The following is a 19,837-nucleotide window of genomic DNA, read 5'->3' on the forward strand; positions in this document are numbered from 1 at the left end:
GTGGAGTAGAGTCACAAAACCATACATGGCGGACACGGCGGCCGTGACGATGGGACGATGTTGCGGTACCGTTGATTGAGTTGAAAGGTGTCAAGTACCTCACGGTCACCTCTTCCTCTACCTTCCCACACGGTGCTCTTCCTTACCGCACCCTCATACACCATTTTTCTTCGGGCATTACATGCTGGAAAATCGAAGCAACACATACACACACACACACAAAAAACGGCTCGCTTTTGCTGCAAACGAACCGAAACGAACCGAAAACTAACCTGTCGCAGGGCGCGCGGTGGTTACACACCTCTTTCTTGCTCCTTGTTTTTTTGGTGGGTCCACCTCGCTCCTCTCCTCCCCACACTGGTACACCAGGTACCAGCGGTGATGGGGACCGGAAGTCGAGCCGTACGGGAAGCGGAAGCGGGTCGTGAAAATGTGGCAACACAAATTCTCGGATGGAAGATTTATTTAATGGTCTTTTAAGTTACTGGCACACAGAAAGACACTGACACCCAGCCGGAAGTAGCATAGCAATGGGAATGGGATGGGGAGGGTATTGTGAGGGGTATGTTTTACCAGCACCGAAAACGAACCCAGCGCGTGTCGTGTGCTGTGAAGGGGGAGAAAACTAATCTACCACAATGCCAACCAAGTGTGCAATAAGTGACAAAGCGACAAGTTGTTGACCGTACGTACTCACACATACGTACTCCATCCCATACACCCATACCTCACACTGTGTGCAAATTATGTTTCGCCACCTTGGCTGTTGGGGCCATTTGGCCAATTTTCACACTCCCTGACCGAACGAACACCAACCTTCCTACGCCCACGGAAAACCACTAACTGGACGCGCTGCCGGTGGGTTTTGTTGGGTTAGTTTCGCTTACACTACACTTGTGGAGGACGACACCATTGCTAGCCGAAAGGGGGTAGTGGTTTTCCCTCCCTATGTTTCTATGTGTTTGTGTGAGTGTGTATGCAGAACCGAGTTTCTTTTTTAACAATTGCCAGGACCTTCATTAGCAGTGTCAATGGTGAAAACACGACATATTCATGTTAGCACATGAAAGTGAGGGAAGCGACAAGCGAAGGAAATGGCGCCGAGCAGTAGCATAATTCTTTTCCCTTTCGGCCAGTACATTACAGTGTCCATACTAGTGATGGGTAAAGTTTGCAAAAACCCACTCCAGATCCGACTCCAGATCCGACTCCGATACTTTCTTAACCAACTCCAGAAGAGAGTTCCATCCAGCATTATTCGGAGTCGTTTGGGATCGTTTGGAGACGCCCGCAGTTGGAATCATTCGGAGTCGTCTGGAGACGCCCGCAGTCGTCTGGAGACGCCTGCAGTCGGAGTCATCCGGAGTCATCCGGAGTTGTATGGAACTATCCGGAGTTATTCGGAGTTATCCGGAGTCGTCCGGAGTCGTCTGGAGTCCGTACAATTTCTAGCAGAACTGGTGGTTCCGATTTTGTCGGAGTTGGAATAGGACTAACAACAGCCGGAATCGGATCGGAGTCGTGGGTGTGCTCCAGAGCGCACATCACTAGTCCATACTGCTCAAGTAGAAAGTACGCACGATGGTAGAACGAACTGTTTGAGTAGCAATTAGTGCGGGTTTCTGTTAGGTTTGCCGACAGACGAAAGATTAATAGTGTGTTTTCAATTTCACTAACAAATTCAACAACATTTTACTGATATTGTTTCTTAGCGTTAGAGTTAATTTATAGACAGAATTATGTTCGGTTACATGTTTTCCTCGTAACTTTCAAGTGTCTAATTCTTGTACGTATATATCAATTACAATTCGCAACTGTATTAGCTAAAATATATTTGCTGAGTGTCCGTGGTTCGCGAGGGGTATTGATTCAAATTAGTATCATCGCTACACGTTAACAAGCTTCTCCACTTCACACAACCACTCTCCCAACCAACCAACCAGCAACAGCAACACAGTGAACTTCAACGACCTTTTTACCGGATTATATTGCCACCTTCCAACCACTTGCTGTTTGCCATTTGAACCCTATTTATGCACCCGAAAGTTGCTCACCATTTAACCCAATCGACGAAACAGCGCAGCCAACCCTCACTCCCTCCCCCAACTGACCCGAAGCCCTGGGAGTTATTGACTCGTTTTTACTGCCCTGTCTCCTACAGCTTTGCACGAACGACCTGACCAATTTCAGCGCCAAAAACACACCCTCACCCTCTGCTTCCTCACGCACCGACACATTCCTGGAGTAATAATAATGACATTCCAGTTAAAAGTGCAACCCGATCCCCATGAGCGGGTTTGCTGCTGCTGCTGCTGCTGCTGGGCAAAGTGTTGTGACATTCGGGCGACGACAGGAAAGGCGACAGGCAGGTGCGCAATATGAGCCTTTTTCTCACCCCCATCCCATCTCCAGGGCAGCATAAATGCGGACTAATTGGAATATTCATCCCTACACCAAATGATGTAGGGGGAGCAGGGGCGGAGCGGGTACGTACTACGATTATTTTATGACCACAACGACACAGTCAACACAAGCAACGGAGGAGACTTACCCCAGCCCACACCATTCATATTTCGGGAGTCGGGATATTAATACTTCAACATATATGTACGTAAGTGGGCAATAAGTTAGCAGAAGGACACCACAACGCCGTTCGGGGTTTCGGGAAATCTGTTGCTACATTTCGCACCAAAATTGGGCTTTTTTCCCTTCCAGGTCAAAGCCCACACTGGCTTATTATTATTGCTGAGAGACAATTAAGTAGTTGGAGGAGATTATGCATACATTTGCACAAAGCGGAGGGGTGTGGATCGATGCAATGATTTGAGTGCCGCTTCGGTACATGGAGTGCGGTCGGAATCGCAACAATTGTGAAGCGTTCCTTGCTTTCATATGACGCGGTAATTATTATGCGTGCTTGTGCTGCTGTAAACGAGAGCAACCATCTGCATACCAAGAGAGTTGATTTGCGATTGTTAGTACGAATGTTTTAACATTGTTTTCATAATACTTATCACAATATATCAACAACAATGCTTCATTTTTATGACAAGTGAAATAAGCGATAATCCTCATTTGTTTCGATTTTGCAATACGATCACCGCCAGGATTATCAATCGTAGACAACAATCCACAACTCAACAACAATTCAATCAATATGATCAATAGTTCCCTTATCTCGTTAATAATGCGATAAATCGCACACATTCAATAAACAGCAGAAAATTCAATTCTATCAAAACGAAGCATTTCACAAATTACCGGTATTATCGCCTAATGGACTCTGATCTGCTTATCCTTTGTCTACTTTCAACTACACGCGGCATTTGGGAAAGTGAAATGTAAACCGACAGTATTAACATTCGCCACTGCTCCTGCCAGATACGTCTTACGAGCCACCATATCAACATGCCTCCCCCCCAACGACACTCTGGGGGATAATTTTTACCTCCTGCCAGTCCTGCCGGCACTCAAGCAGAGACACAACAGTAAGGCAAACTTTGTCTCGGGGTGTCTCTCTTAAACACTGCTTCGTCGTAATGGGGCGTAGCGCAACTATACTCGGTAATCTCGATGTAAACAGTGCGCCCCTGCGGGAAGAACCAGAGAAGCACGGCGGCAAATGCAAACTTCTAACAACAATGCAGCACAACATCCTCCCCCGGACAACACAGGCTCCAGCAGACGAGGTAGCAACTTTGCCGGACAATGTTTCAATTTAGTCAGCAGCCGCATTATACACTGTCACACATTTTTCCACCTTCCGGCTTCGTGCCAGCACACACACACACACACCCGCCCACAGAGACGTTGCTTCGTGTTGAATCCCTCCCTGCCAATAAGTGGACAAATGGAGTTTGTTCGTGTTGGCAAAATTACTTCCTTCGACAACAGGGATAAAGAAAGCGGGCAGAACGATAAAGAAGGATAAGGTGGCGTAATCATAGCTCGTAAAGTGAATAAAATAGGGTAAGAATAATAGATAGCGACAAAATGGAAACGTTGAATGCTTCTCCACAACACGCCAACTAGCGATGTGGGAAATGCGATGAATGTAAGCCACGAAGTAGAACAATATAGTTAAATAAAATCACTAAAATATGTAGGTACTATTACGTCTTCTTCTCTCAATGGAGAGAATTTATTTGTTCTTGGGCATATGCTGTATACATATGTCCAATAATGATTATGTGATACTCATTATAAGATATATTGAATCTGTAATAAGAGGAGATGTTCTACAGCAATTAAAATACATCATCTCAATCAAGAATCAAACTCACGCCGTGCTGATTTACAAACCGGAGACGCTGGCCATGAACCAAACTTACTGTTGGAAAACAATACGCAAACAGTCAACAAGAAAGAACATCGTGCCACGTAAACCATCATATGTGTGCAAGAGTTATTTTACATAATTTGAAACAATTACAGTAATATAAATAATACCATCTCAATATTGTAAAACAAATCAGATCCAATTCTATATTGATTCATTCAATGTAATCAACACTTCAGCATTATAGCCGCTCCCCTGCGTTCTGTTATGGTAGCTATTGATCATTTTGCTGCCTCGTCAGCCCGTCGTTTGCGTCGGGATATAAAGAGACCACAAGGACGCAAAGTCTTCACACGCAAAACGAGCGTCGGTCAAAAGCTCGTTTCCCTTCTTTGCACCAGTAGCTAGCTTTCGAGTGTTACTACTGTGTTCGCTCTTATCGATTCTCTCGCATTAGAGCTCGTTCGGTCAAATGGTCCCCCCATCTCTTGCTCTGCGCTCCACCGTGTGTATGGATACGTTTTTCTCTTTGTTGAACTTTTGGCCCAAAGGACCTGCCTCTCTGTCCTCCGAACTAAACTCTTCCCTTGCCCACACTCTCTTATAGCACCGTGTATGTGTGTGTGTATGGCTGTGTCTCTTTGCTATTGCGTCGCCTAATTGAATCGCCGACGATTGTTCCCTCCCTGCCTCCAGGACCCGAACGTGTACCGGTCACACATTACCACCAGAGCTTGCATGTTCAGTTCGGGTTCTCCCCTCGCGCACTGTTGGTCTTTGAGCTTATCACCTTAAGCTCCCCTCGGCAGTACGCCAAAGCGCAAATCACTTCCTTCTCCACCTACGTGTTGTGCTCGTCGAACAGAAATGGCTCATTGGCAAGATTGAGGTTACTGGTTACGTGTACCGTTTCCCAGCACATACACACACATGCCATCACTCCTGTGTATGGCTGCTACAAAACACTTGCCCAGAATGTTTGCCCAAGGATAAAGTGGCGTACGAAACATGAACGATAACGACATCGTCTGCTCGTTGCGGTGTAGAGCACAGTGTGCACGAGAACCTTTCGCTGGACGAGCGATTGAGCCACATCGGAAGAAGCCCGTGTGAAGGTCCCCAAGCATCGGGGTCGTCTATAAGAGCTCCTGCCACTCCTCCATCGGAAAACAGCAGCAATGCACATACATGGATCGAAAGCCGGTGATCCGAGACGGAAAAACGGAACGAGCGCAGCACAGTGGACACAATGGTGCTATTGGACGCCGGACGCCAGGGACGAAGCGGTACCAGCGAATGGTGCTGCGAGGAACCGAAAGAGAATATTGTCGTTCTCGATAGCATCTTTGGTCGCTGATCCTGGTCAACACTTGGCCAAAGGACACACGCTCTTATCGCACGTTTAGCCTTTTACTTGATTGGAACACGTCCGGTTTTGCTGTTCGGGTGGTGCCGGGGGAGGGCGCCTCTCTCCCTCACTGCTCTCGCCCTTGAGCGCACCCGGTGTGGTCAAATTGAGTTAAATGTTTCAGTTCATAAGCCAGTCGCATTATGTCGGATCAAATCAAGCGCAAATGACTCCCGCAACCTACCCCGTAGCACTTGGGTCGATATCGATGGTGCCCGGACAAGGGTTGGATCAATACCTCTTTTGGAGCGATCATACACGCCACTAGGAGAGGAGGGATAGAGAGTCTCTTGCTGGCAGATGAATGTTACAGGATTGGGTACATCAATTTATATCGATTTTGGAACGATAAGCATCATTAGAATGTGCATGCATACCCATCTGGAGAGGGCATGCATCACAACAAAGCATGTAGAACATAAACCTTAAGAAAGCATGTTGCCACCAGGCATCGATAGTACATTGAGCGCTAAATTATTCCGTAAACAATACGATCAAAATAGTTGCAGATGTAAATTGAACCAGATGAGTATTGATTTAGAAAAGGCACTTCTCGTGTAGCCTTAAGCGTAGGCATTGTTGTCTCGTACACACTAGCACGTTTTGACTACCACACTAACACACCAACCATTCCCCATAAATCATCCGTAACCATAACAGCAACAACGGTATATCCTAAAATTTGCAAAATATTTCCTCTTACATGAGGTAATCAAGATCAATCCCACAGAAAGCTTGCGTAACATCGTCCTAACTCCAAAAATTTACACGAGTGGTCCAAAAAACAGAAAACAGGTTGATAAAAAATGCACGCACTTTGCCCGCATCCTATTTCGGGGGCACACCACTTCTCGGCGATCGATACGCATCGAGAGAGCGGGCACAACAGCAGAACAAATTTCCCATTTGTGTTGAAGAAGCATTCAATCCACTGACATACGACTGCTTCTGCTAGCTGTGCAGCGATGTGCGCTGCTCTACTCTGCACACTTTCATGCTGTGTCTCTTCTTTTTTACGCTTCCCAACTTTTAACAATCTAAAGGTCGCGTTACCAAGTGGAGGCGCATTTTTTCCCTGTTTGATAGGATTTTTGGATATCGAATGACTTTCTCTCGCACTACTACTCGACGCACAGCTTTCCCAGCGTCGTCTGTATGGTGCAACCCATCGTCATCAGCAGAACGCGCATTGTAGCTCCGAGTTATCATTAACCAACGTACAGATTCTCGGTACATACACCGTGCGCGTACGCCATGGCAACCGAATTCTGCGTACTGCTGTGAACTGCAATGGTGGTGCACTGGATTGTACCAAGAATGTCCCGGGATTCCAGGGGCAACTGCAACCAACGATGCGATGACGACTTCCGGAAAATGGTCAAATTGGTTACGGGTATAGAGGGGTGTGGATACAAGGCCTCCATTCCAGCGCAGTACGCTGGTGAACAGGTCTGACACCAGCGTGATTGACAAGTTTTGAGAATTATTCATCCAGTGGAATCACTATTTAAATGTATTTTGTTTTGAATGCAATTCTCATTTGCGAAGAAATCTTTATTACTTTCTCCAAAAATCCTTATTTAATGTTTTACCAATTATTTTGGATATTATTACATCTTTCCCAATTCCAAAGACACTGGATATGCAAGCGAACTGTGTGCAATGTTTGCCCTGCCAAACCTAATGCCATGTTTTCCGTGTTCTGAAGATGGGATGATCTGCTAGGGACGAGCTCTAAAGCCGCCAGTTCTCAGCACTGAACGCGCGGGGCAATGTGAGTTGTGTCTTTCATCTTTTTCGTGCATTGACACCCGGGATGCTGCTGCCAACGTGTGTCGTTCGAAACAGTTTTCATACGAAAGCTTAAGCACTGGGACAGCTCTCTAGGCGCGTACACGACCGACGATGGATGGATGAGATATGTCAACCATCCACCATTGTTGTCCGCTCGCACGGGGTTGGGGTCCCTTTTTTGCACGGCTCCGGTTTAGTAACGGGTTTGCAAAAGCATTGATATTGGCTTTTAAAATGGTGAAATAACATTGAACCGAAAACATCAAACATATTTTTCGGGAGAAAACACTACAACGTATAGCAATGTTTAGCATGTTAATTAATTCAATTGCAAATCTAAGCAATACAGTCACCACAAGCATTGATTGACCACATGTAGGCGAGTAATATACAACCGTCACCCCAAGTCGAATCGGTTGAGTTGGAAACCGGACCAAAGCTACACACGGGATGCTTTCATTCATTCAGAAAGATTTATCTAGCTTTCATGGAACTATGGTAACAATTTTTACCACATTCATATCCTTCCCACGACTGACACCAATATCGACCGTTTCATTCGGTCGAACCGGTCCTCCTACAGCACATATTTCGCATATTCCTGTATACACGTACATCAGAAGCCTTTTTCATTTGTGCGCGTGCTGCTGCAAGCAAATGAAAACTAATTAAATCCCCTGATTTGATTAGCTATTGTTACGATTGTGATGCTATGCCACTACGCTGGTTGCTGTCTTGTTGCGCCCAACGGAGTTTGCTACGGGAAGAAGCGCACTGCTGCACTCGGTGTGCCAGATGTTGGGGTTTTATTGGAATTATTTCTTTACCGGAACTATCCACAGATCATCCATGGCATTCGACTGGGTACATTGATGTTTTGTGTCTAGTTTCACAGTAAAACATAATTGAAGGGATTGGAATTTATAAAATTGGTTTGCTGAGTAAGTAGACTACTATTACAATTTCCACAAATTGAACCACATTCCAGTTGCAACAGCAAAAGGTACCCAACTGGTACAGCAGTTTTAGCACCTTCGCTTCGTGAAATTACGACGCCCGCACACAAACCGCTGGCAGAGAGTGCCAACATTTTTGAAGTTTCTCAAAAACATTCTGCTGCCATCCCATCAGCCCACAAGCCTTGCCATTCTCAATCGAGGGGAAAAGGAATTTCCAGCAAACGCCTTGCAATACACCACGACGTTGGGCAGGCGTAGCAGTAGTGTGTAGTGTCTGCCAACCTACGACCCCCTGCTTTGCCTCCGGCAGGTTCGGGAAGTCCGGTGGTCGAAGAAGAATTCCGGCCTAGGTTTCAAAGGTTTTCACACCTCTAGCCCCGGAAACGGAAAGCGTGGTGGCGGAAAATATTTCTTACCAGCGTCTCAAGCATCCAAACACACCAGCCTAGCCCACAAAAGGGGGAAAAAGAAGGTGGATGGGGTGCGGTGGTGGTCGTTTACACATTCTTAGCGAAAATGAGATTGTTTGTCGGAGGCAGATTCTAACGCTTGCCACTTGCCGCAAATGGTTTAAACCCCGTTCTCAACCTTTACCTTACGGGGGAAGAAACAGCGGGGAGAAAAACGGAATTCCTGCCATGATGTTTGAGGCGCAAAGGCGATAGTGTATAGTCTATCCGGAGGGATCCGGAGGGTGAGCGAGACACGGGGAGATAATCATCGGCAATTAAATGCCCAGCTGTGTCGGGGATGAAGACACTACCGGTTAAAATTGCTGAAACCATTGTCGGTTGATGAACTTTCCCTAAGATTTGTCTTTTCTAGGTTAGGAGCTGGTAAGATGCGATGATATGACATGATATGGACACCACGAGACACCAGATGCGGCCACAAATCCACTCCAGTCAGATTAAACCATAAACCCGTAGGTAATAAATGCGCATAACATTGCTCATATTGCACTTAATCAAACCAATGTAAACATGCATAATCGAACTGTCTTGCAGTGTTGTGTTGATCCTTTTCGTTTGATCATCATTATCTGGCGCTTCCTAATATCTAACATTGGCACCACATAAAGGTGCCAGGTGCCTCTGCGTGCCAGGCGAATGTGTAGCAGCAGCGTCAGCACAAAACGTCCGAATCGCGTGTACGGGAACCTTCTGAAAATCTCCCAAGAGAGAGGGAGAGAGAGAGAGAAACGGAGAGCCCATGGTAAGCCCGGTTGGATCAGTATGCCTAATGCCTGCCCTGCTTCCCGGTACGCTAAAGTGATTACTGCCGCGTGAACGGTAATCAAAGCCAATAAAACACACCAAAGCGCAGATAATCACAAACACGACGAAAGCGCTAACAACAGGCGCGCGCTCTGCTCTGGTGGTACGCGTACGACTGCCGCCTCCTCGCGTATCCTTACCCCCATGAGGACGGGGGGAAAATTGATCCCGTAAAAAGCGGGAAATCACTTTCCAGGGACAAAGAACGGAAACCCTCAAATATCATACACCGACGGTGCGCCGGTGAGCGCAGTTCATTCCACAGCAAGCTGGGGCGTGCTGAGAGCTGGATAGAGCCGGGTTTATCGGTAAGGCCACCTACCGGTTGGGGCACTTGGGTACGATTTTCAGCCCGCACACGGACGCGGAATGATTTTTGGACGAACAACATTTGTGCGTTTGAAGAGGCAGAAATCCGAGAGATGGCAAGCGAACCGTACCTAACTCATCAAGTGTACGAGAGCGCGTGTGTGTGTGTGTGTGCGTTTTGAGGGTTGACGTGAGCAGCGTGTATAATGGGGCGGCTCTAATAAGGATACTCTCTCGGGTGGGTTTGATTTCATTAGCCACGGTGCAGCCAATTCGAGCAAAAATCAATGTTAATTTCATTTCGATGATGCTCTGTGTGGCATCCATTTTAGTGCCTTTTGCTACCGCAAGCGTATAGGTTGGTTATAGGTTGATTGAAGAACTTTTAAGGATACTAAGGACATGTATAAGGTGTTCCTTATATTACGGTTGACACAAACTCTTGAGAATGAAAGCTCTGACGCGTCGAAAAATGAAGACGTTAATTCAAAATCACTCCCCTAGAATATCTAAAGTGACTCAGCGCACTAGCAAACCACATGTGGTCACATTAGGTTTTATGCTTTTATGTCAACCCCCTCCCGCAAAACTCGTGCACATTGAGAGGGTGTATGAAATCTTCTCGCTACAACAATTTTGATTACAACCCCACTCGTCCCTTAAATTATAACACGCACAAAGACATACGCACACACACACACACCCACTCCATTCAAACATTTTCACCCTCCACAACAACAGCAGCTGCTCGGTTTTTTCCGAGTTCCTACACCCCGCGAAATGGCCAAGTTGCTCTTGGTCTTTTTTCATGCAATCCCCTTTTTACCAGCCCCAAATGGGTCGTGCAGCTAGGCGGAAACAACACGCAATCCTACACACAACACACACACACACATACAGTGACACGAAACGCGCCTGCCCTACGGACAAAAGAGAGAACAAAGTGAAAATAAACGCACGCCTAATAACCACCACCGGGTGGTGGGTGCCTTTCGGTACACGCGGCTACTACAAAACCATCCGACTTTTCACGCCCGTATCTTCGCTTGCGTTTCTATTTTCCCTTCGGCAGCAACATCTCACGCAAAGATGGATTGGGTGGTAAGTGACTCAAACGACCACAAAGGTTGGAAACGCTTCGGGCACCACAGAGGGAAGCGGCGGCGACGCATCCATCTTAAATGGTCAACTCCGAAAAGTGGAGTCTTCTGCCAGCAGTTTCAGTCCTGGCAGCGAATCAACCCAGGCAAACCCACCCACACACACATACAAAGCGTAACAAATTATTCACTAAACATCGCTCTACCCTCGTTCCCTAAACATTACCTTTTTAACACATTTACAGCATCACCTAACCACCACCACCGCCGCCGAAGGGAGATAGGAGGCAAAGTTTTCTGCAACAATCTCCGTAGTCGTCCCTCGCCCTTGCGCTTCCCAGCGGGTATACTTCAAGAATGGGGAGAGGAGTGGGGGTGGGACAATTCCGGTGAAATATTTATCCCAAACACACTAAACTTCTTCCTGCCTGCTGCTGCCGCCGCCTTTTTCCGGAACTCTCTTTCGGCACTGTGTTGTGCTGCATGGTTCTGTGTCTTCTTGCGATGATGCCTGCCAAAAGACTACACATTTTATGGCTTCGCTTTGCGAGAAGATTTGTGGACCCATACGTTCAGCCCACATCTCTCCTTTTGGCTACGGAGCGTGGCAAAACATGTCGTCGGAGATGTTGTGTGTTTTGCCCCGTTCTTGATGCAAAGGCTGGTGGTTGGTGTAGCTGTGAAGGCGAAGATAGAAAGCTACCGTTTGCCCAATAGCGCTGAGAGCAGTTGTAACGTGTCCGCCGCCACTATATCTACCCTAATCCTTTCTGATCGCAATTCAGGAAGTGTCCGGCTTCGGAAATAGCTTGTCATAATCCGATAAGATGATTGCTGCGATGATTGCATAATTCCGGATGGTGGAGGAACAGCTCACACTGCCCTAACGGACTGGTTCTCATTTTAACCACATTTATCAAACGAGACTATTATCATAAGCTGCAATTCATTCACATCACGGTACATTCCGCAGAACAGTATCTCTGATTCTGCTGATTTATGGAACGATTTTTGAAAACACTGAAAGGACATGTAGAAAATGATTATCTTGTTTTGTGGCTGATTTTTACTAACCACAGTGCAGCCACACGGAATTGACTGTATTTGTCGCAAATTAATACGCCGATATTTCAGCCTCCCCACGTAACACAACCCAGCGAAAATTTTAATTCCCATTTGTCGAATCAACACCCTTCGCATATCGCCCCTTCTGAGGTGTGGCGGTGTTTCCCATGAATTATAAACTTCACCCACCCGAGCGAGGCAATGGGGCTGGGCGATTGTGCGCGCACAATCTGCACAAATTAGTTCATGTTTTTCCTTCCAGTCTAAACCATGGCGGTAATCGATCTTTTCCAAGGCGAAAAAAAGGTGAATACGAAATGAACGCGCACCAAACACTCCGCTCCCTGTGTACTGCGTGGAAAGCCTCAACCATCCTCATTCAGCTCACCCCGCCCCTTCCTCCACGAGCTTAACGGCTAGCAGAAGGTTGAAAATCCGAAAAGTTATACAGATTTTTTGGCATTGCTATTTGTGGGTTGTTGTTGTAGCAAACCAACAAAGACAACCTTATCCTTTTGCTCGTTCGTTCTCTTTCTCTTTCTCTCTCTCCGCTTCTCTTTGTTCCCTCTCATTGCGTTTGGTGGGTTCATTTCCACTTGCATCTTTTCCTCCATTGATTGTGTACATGGCGCTTTGTGTGTTTGTGTGCTTCTGACCACGAGCACCAAAGCGCTATGTTTATGCTTTGTTTGTTTAGCTCCAAGAAACCATCAAATGGATACGGTGTCGACGATATGGCTACTCTCGCCTTCCCTCTACTCTCTCTCTCTTTCTATTTATTGCTCCCTCTCTCATCCGATACGGGCATCACGGGTATAAGCAAGCGACACCTCACACGCCGCCCCCCACACACACACACCAAATGCGCTAAAGCGTTCCCCCCGTTTATCCGATTTCGTGTTGTGGTTTTTCTTACCAATTTATGGTAATTTGTACACTCTTTTCGGAGTAATTTGCGCAGACTCTTGTCTTTCCCCTAAATGTTGCACGGACGCGGGCGACAAGGGAGGGGAAGCGGAGAAGAAAAGGGCAGAGAAAATTGATGGAGATGACGACACATAAACACATCGCCACGCACACACCGCACTAGATGATGGCACGTGTGCACACAACGTTTTCCAATTTGCCATCACTGCTCGTCGCACAACAAGAGAAAGCGAGAGAGAGAGAGGGAGAGAGAGCATCGAGAACAAGTATCCTTACGAAAGGATAAATGAATACCATAGCAGGGCGATGTTGGCAGAAGAAGACGGTGGGTAGAAGGTGTAATAAACCGTCGTGCGGACACATGCGCATTTCAAAGGTGAGCCAACGGCAACGGCACCGCGTTCGAGAAAGGATACTTGGCCGACTGGCAGCGGATATCCCCCATCGAGTGCAGTGCAAACGGGATTGGAACAAAAACAAACAATGCTGCTACCGTCGCTCCGTTTGCAGAGCCACGGCAAACGGATGCCACTAACGCGCACGCTTGCACTTGTGTGTAGTTTCCTTTCCTCCCTTCCCATGCTTCCGCTACCACTTCCCACTGGCAGGATGGGTACTGCTCGTACCGCTGCACAACACAAAGGATTTCGCTTGCCTCGCACAGCGCTAAGCGGAGTCCGTTTGACGTGGTGAAAGGGCGGCAAGAACAAGATGCGTTCTCGTTGGTTGCACCGAAACATCGAGCCTGTAAGCAACACAGGATAAAAACCGGTGGCGCCCTCACGTGTGGCAGCGGATTTTGCGTTCATGCCACTTATTTCGGACACGATCCATCTCCGCCAGCGAACTTCCCGCAGTGTGTATTGCACACAAATTAGTATACAACTGTCAGGGAAAAGCTTTCGATATCGTTTTCAAAGCAGAAAGTTCAAATCAGCGCCACCCAATTTCAGTCGAAATAAAATTGGAAATATTGATAAATATTGTAAAGCCCAACAATCCATACAAAATTCTTCTTAATTTTTAGCGAATACTCCAAACGACCCTAAAATACAATTCAAAATCTACTCACGTGCATCTCGTTTGTCGTTCGTGACCTTTGGCGAACAGTTCTTCTTATTTGGTGCCGAGCGAAGTCCACCCTGAGACTGAAAGATGCCCATAAAAAGAAACGAATTGCTCCGTTAGATTTCAACCGTTCACCCGCGTTACCGACTCGTTGTCTTACATTTTTGATCGCCTTGTCGGACCGTTCGCCGCTCGGTAGGCGTGCTACCGACACCTCCGGACTGTCCTCTGGCGGTGGCGGCTGAGCAACCCAGTTGTACTCTCGCTTTTCAATCGCCACACCAAACCGATCGTACTCGGCCGATTGTTGCCTATGGGGTTGAAACAAACAACGTCACTACTGCTATTCGATTCGCCGAACGAATGTTTCATTCCGCGTTAAACGTACCTTAAACTTTCGTAACAATCCAGGCATACCACTGCATAGTCACCGTTTTCCAGCAGTATGCCATCACACTTTCGATTGGCGACGAACGGATACTCCCGTATTGGAAGTGCCCGTACGCGCTTCCGGTACGTCGTAATGCCGCAAAGATGGCAGCAGTAATCGTGAAAGTTGTACTCCCGCTCGCTCGGTGGAGGGTTGCTACTTTGTGCCTCGTATCTAAAAAAAAAAGAAAGGGAATGTTGAAGTTGAAGTGAATATTCGATAAAAGGCCACACAATGGAAACAATTAAATGAATACTTACTTTCGCCATTGGTTCAGCAGCGAGTGGTAACAGAAGGTACATACCAGCGCCGAACTGTCACCACGCAATTGCTCCGCATTCGGTGGCGATTTGTGCTTCAACAGGAACGGGAAGTAAGGCCGAGATCCCTATATACAATGCGAAATGTGATGCAAAAACCAGAAAACAATGTTACAATAATCTCCGCAACAACAAAATCTCCACGCGGATCATTACCTCCTTGTTGGCATACAGCAAACGGGCGAAGCTCAGCTCCGAATGCAACCCGCAGATGAAACAGTACACCGAGGTGCTCGGCACGGTAGATGCCGGTGTGGACGGGGGCGTACCACCGACACTAGACTGCGGCCGAACTAGGCTGCCGCCGCCCGGCGATATCGAGGCAGAGTTGGGAGTTGGCGAAGGGATGATGTACTTCCTGTGCTCGAGCGGTACGCGCTGAGCGTCCATCGTTTCCCACTGGACCGTGAGCTTCTCGACACAGTTCTTGCACGCCAGCACCCGGCTCTGGTCGTTGCTCCCTTTCAGACAGGGAAAATGCATCGCGTGCGAGTTCATGTGCTCGGCACTGGTGGACAGATACTCCATCGATGTGGCAGGAAACGTATTCTTACAAATGGTACATCTAAAAAAAAGGTACACGAAGAGGTAAGTTACATTAATTGTCTTTCATATTATTGATACGTTGCATTGCAACAATATACCATAAGGATATACTACTATCTCTGCCTATCTCTGTTTCTGCACTATCACCCTGTACTCTTAAGCAATGTCATGTTCGAGTAATTTAAGTTGGAATTTCATAAGTTCTAGCTTTCTGGCTAGGTCTTGAGCCGGTCTCATGGTACAGTCGTCAACTCGTACGACTTAATAACATGCCCGTCATGGGTTCAAGCCCCAAATAGACCGTGCCGCCATACGTAGGACTGACTATCCTGCTATGGGGGGAAATCAATAAGTCACTGAAAGCCAACCCCACAAGTGGGTTGGTAGGCCTTGACCGGCATCGGTTGTTGAGCCAAAGAAGAAGAAGAAGAAGCTTTCTGGACCTTGTTGAACTAATATTTGAACCATTGAACGTTATTGATTGCAATATCTAAATAGTTAAAGCATTAACATTTCTGACATAATGTTCGATTTCGTCTGGTCCAAACATTACAAAATTAAATCCATGAGTTCTACTCCGAATCACATAGGGACACGACATTGTCGCTATTTTGTAAAACATTCTTGCTAAACATACAAAAAATTCTAAATCTGCTTTGCGCGACTTGTACCATAAAGCATCTGTTGAAACTAACTTCTTGTTTTCGCTACATAAGCATCTTTACACAGATGCTGTTTTCAGACAAGACTGTGTTTCGCATCTGTCCAAATGTTTTAACACACCAATCTGTGAGAATTCTACGGCAACGGCCATGAGAAAATGAAGTATCGAACACGTGCGTACACGTTGCAAAAAAGGAAGCGAATAGAACTCGCAAATACGCCCAATCTAATACAAAATTGGCTTTTATGTGCCTACTGTGCCTAACACTGCGATTCTGAATCTTTTTGGAATATGAAGCTCAACATGTTTTATCTACAGTGCGACTTAATTTCCTAACATATCAATATTATTCCATTATTCACTATATTATTCATATTTCTTCTTCTATTCCTACTGCCACTACATCTTCACTTTCTGAAGGGGGCGCAGATTGCTTAACATCACTACTTACTGATGACCGTGGCCATTTTCCACTGGCCCTTGCAGGTGAGGTGGTGTATTTGGTCTTGAATCCCTTCGATTACCCTTCTGGTCCCGCAGTGGTCCGCCGGGCAGTGCGGAGGCAAATTCATAAGGCTGAAATAAACAAACCGCAAACCACATTAGTTCAACATTTCACCCGAGTTTGCTCCGGCAGCGCTGCACATACCTTATATCGTACAACCTCATTTATCACACTAGACGTCATTTTCGTCGGCGACGGATAACGTTCGTCCACATTGCTAACCGTGCCCCCCTCCGCTCGGTGGGCATTCTTCTTATTGCACGTGGAACATATTTGCACCATCCCTGAAACAGATGAAAGACACCAGAAACGTGCAAGAGCACAGCGTTAGTCGAACGGTCGGAGCAGGCAAGCAAGTAGTTGCTGCCTTTTGTTACGCTTACCTTGTGGACTTATTGGACTAGCATTGGTCGGTGCTTTCAGGGATTTGATGAACGGGTAGTACGGTTCCCGCTCCGCGTTCGGGCAGCAGTACACTAAGCGTAGTTGCGAGGACGGCGTATCGGCACCGCACGTGTAGCACACGAACGTGGCCGACCGTTCCTGAGTGTTTTGGCGTTTCCGGATTTGATATTTCCGCTGAGCCTCGGGTATTGAACGAATCTGTGGGGATGGAAAAAGTGGATAGAAAAAGAACATATGTTAAACATGCGTTTCAAATGCTTTAGCGAGACAAAACGGGTGGAGTGCAAATATCAGTTCATTACTACAATTGGCACGCGATGATGACGCATTGCTCATAATTAAAATTTCTCAGGCACACGATTTAATCAGCTCTGTATTGATTGTATCGAAATTTCAGCGAATCGATATTGTACCCAGCGTAAACCTCGCACCGTCTCTCGCGATGTGACGAAGTGGACACGTTGGTTCACTATCTACCGCTGTTAGCGAGAGAGTACGTCATCCGATACAGGAGAACTGGAAACCAAATTCCCGCTGTAAAGCGGTGGAATTTCCTCTCCCGCTTCCCTATCGACCATAAATTCGAGATAATGTAACTTGATTTACAATTTAATTACATGCAATCAGGCATGTAAGTGCTCCCAATGTTATCGCGATCACTGGGCAAGTGGCAGACACAAACACATCAAACTAAACACAAATCGACCAGATATGATACACAGCACACGTCACACCCCGCGACATCGACCCAGGGAGGTCTATGAATTATGGAAGGGAAAGCCACAAAATAACTGTTAAATAACTCTTTTAACAACGTATTGGCAGCATATTAATGCATTCAATTCATCCTATGCTCTTAGTCTACTAACAACGAATTGCATGGCGAAAATAAAATAAAAAAAAACTCTTCACACATCACGGAACAATTCGCAATCGAAGCGAATCAGCTTCCTACACAGTTGACTGGACCGACCGGCCCGCTTCCTACAACTTATCGTGGATTATAAATTAATTATATTGCCTCTGCTCGTTATTCGTCGTGATAACGGTGCTTTCGCATGGACAGGAAGAGGCGAAGAAAACGCAAAAAAAAAACGCTCTGACATTGGAATGAGATACACCTGTTACCGGGGGGGGGTTCGTGGTTTTTTGCACCTTTTTTTGTGATCAATCAACCGATATATTGCGATTCACGTTTCGCAGAGAATTTCGTTATTTTAGCACAAATTTTGCGATAATTTTAGAATTTGTTTAATATCCATTTTTTCGCCCTTATCGATTAATCTAGTAATGAACAAATGGAAACAAACTGCAACAGAAGTGCTCTCATGCTCCGATGTCACATGCCACAAAACCCGCCCGCCTCCTCTCCGGGCACTTGACAAATAACAGTGTTTGTTGCTGCATGAAGCCAAATATCACTCCATTACGCTCCAGATAAGATGTGTTGTGGAGAGGGGTAAAGGAAAACGATATGACAAAAAAAACGCTTCCCTTTCGCAAATGTGTCATCATCAGCACCGTCACCCGTTGGCGTGACACTACCCCAAGAGCCAACTAACTACTACACCACCTCATTTAGATGGACAAATATAGAAAAATCCACCCAACGCGCTGGAGTGCAATAAAAATACAAAGGTAAACTTCTGCGTTTTTTTATGTTATCAGCTTCAACCGACAAAAACCAAACACACGGTGTGCGAATCCGGTGGCAAATGTGTAAACTCATCGTGTGGTGCTGCCCCGCACGATGGTTGGGCAATCTCAATACTGTCGCTCCTCCCAGTTGCGCGCAACTGTGGTTAGATTTTGCCAATTTAAACCGGCTCAGTAAAGCCCTTACCCCCGCACCGTTGCAGAACAGTGAGTGGTGGATCCTGGATTTATGGAAGGTTTGGGAGAGGGGCGCAGAGTAGAACAGAGAAGAAGAAGACGAGAGAGAGAAAACCAAACAAACCACCTCGTTTGATTAAGGCAAGCTGGCGAGCGATATCACGCTGATAAGAACGGAACGCCTCAAGCAAATCACGAAATCAAACCGGACGTAGCCGGACACACAGAATGTCTTTATCAGCGGAGTTAACGGGGTGGTCATCAGTTTGGAGAATAAGGGTTTAACCCTTCGATACACCGACCAACTGCTTGTGGCAGCAATGATAAAGAGGAACGAATACCGCCGCACGAGTTGGGAAATAACCTGGCCAATGATGTCACAACGACGATGCAATCGATCAATTGATTGCGATGTTTATGAGCGCCAATGCCAGGTAGCACAAAACGAATGAAATTTAATATTATATAATGTTTTTTTTTATGTTCAATTTAATAAAATAAAATTTAAATAACATTACAATTTTTAACCAAATGAAGTAACAAACGTTTTCTTAGCTTTATTCGCCATCGTGCTCTTGACCACTTGAGGGTTAGGCAATTCCCATCGTAAATAAACGACATCACGCGACAAATAGTATACGCGCATACGCCAGAAATATGCCAAACGAATAAACGGTTTCGGGTGAAGGGGGGAGGGCCAGAGAGGTTTCGTGAGTGGAATCAGTTTGCGACGGTTTTGCGAGCGGCATCATTCGTCGTGTGGTGCCGCCGCCGCGGCGTTTGAGACTTTATCACTTCGCCACCATCGCCACACTCGACACATTTATTGCGCCCATCTTGGGCCCACCAGCACCCCTTTGGACCATTTCAGTGGACCTCCCCGAAAGCTAGCACACCCACACACACACACACACGACCCGACGACCCTCGCAACAGTATGATATGCGA

General features: G+C 46.5%; 1 protein-coding gene across 1 annotated transcript in view; it reads right to left on the reverse strand.

Moving 5' to 3' along the window:
- The window catches only part of LOC121601262, an 82,406-nt gene that overhangs the window by 24,522 nt on the left and 38,047 nt on the right, over window positions 1-19,837 (reverse strand). The window contains 8 exon segments of the mRNA XM_041930080.1: window positions 14,191-14,266; window positions 14,347-14,497; window positions 14,575-14,790; window positions 14,877-15,004; window positions 15,093-15,501; window positions 16,598-16,722; window positions 16,796-16,935; window positions 17,035-17,254. Coding sequence (XP_041786014.1) covers window positions 14,191-14,266; window positions 14,347-14,497; window positions 14,575-14,790; window positions 14,877-15,004; window positions 15,093-15,501; window positions 16,598-16,722; window positions 16,796-16,935; window positions 17,035-17,254 — 1,465 coding nt within the window.

Source organism: Anopheles merus, chromosome 2R (assembly GCF_017562075.2).
Source record: "Anopheles merus strain MAF chromosome 2R, AmerM5.1, whole genome shotgun sequence".
In the NCBI taxonomy this organism is placed as follows: domain Eukaryota; kingdom Metazoa; phylum Arthropoda; class Insecta; order Diptera; family Culicidae; genus Anopheles; species Anopheles merus.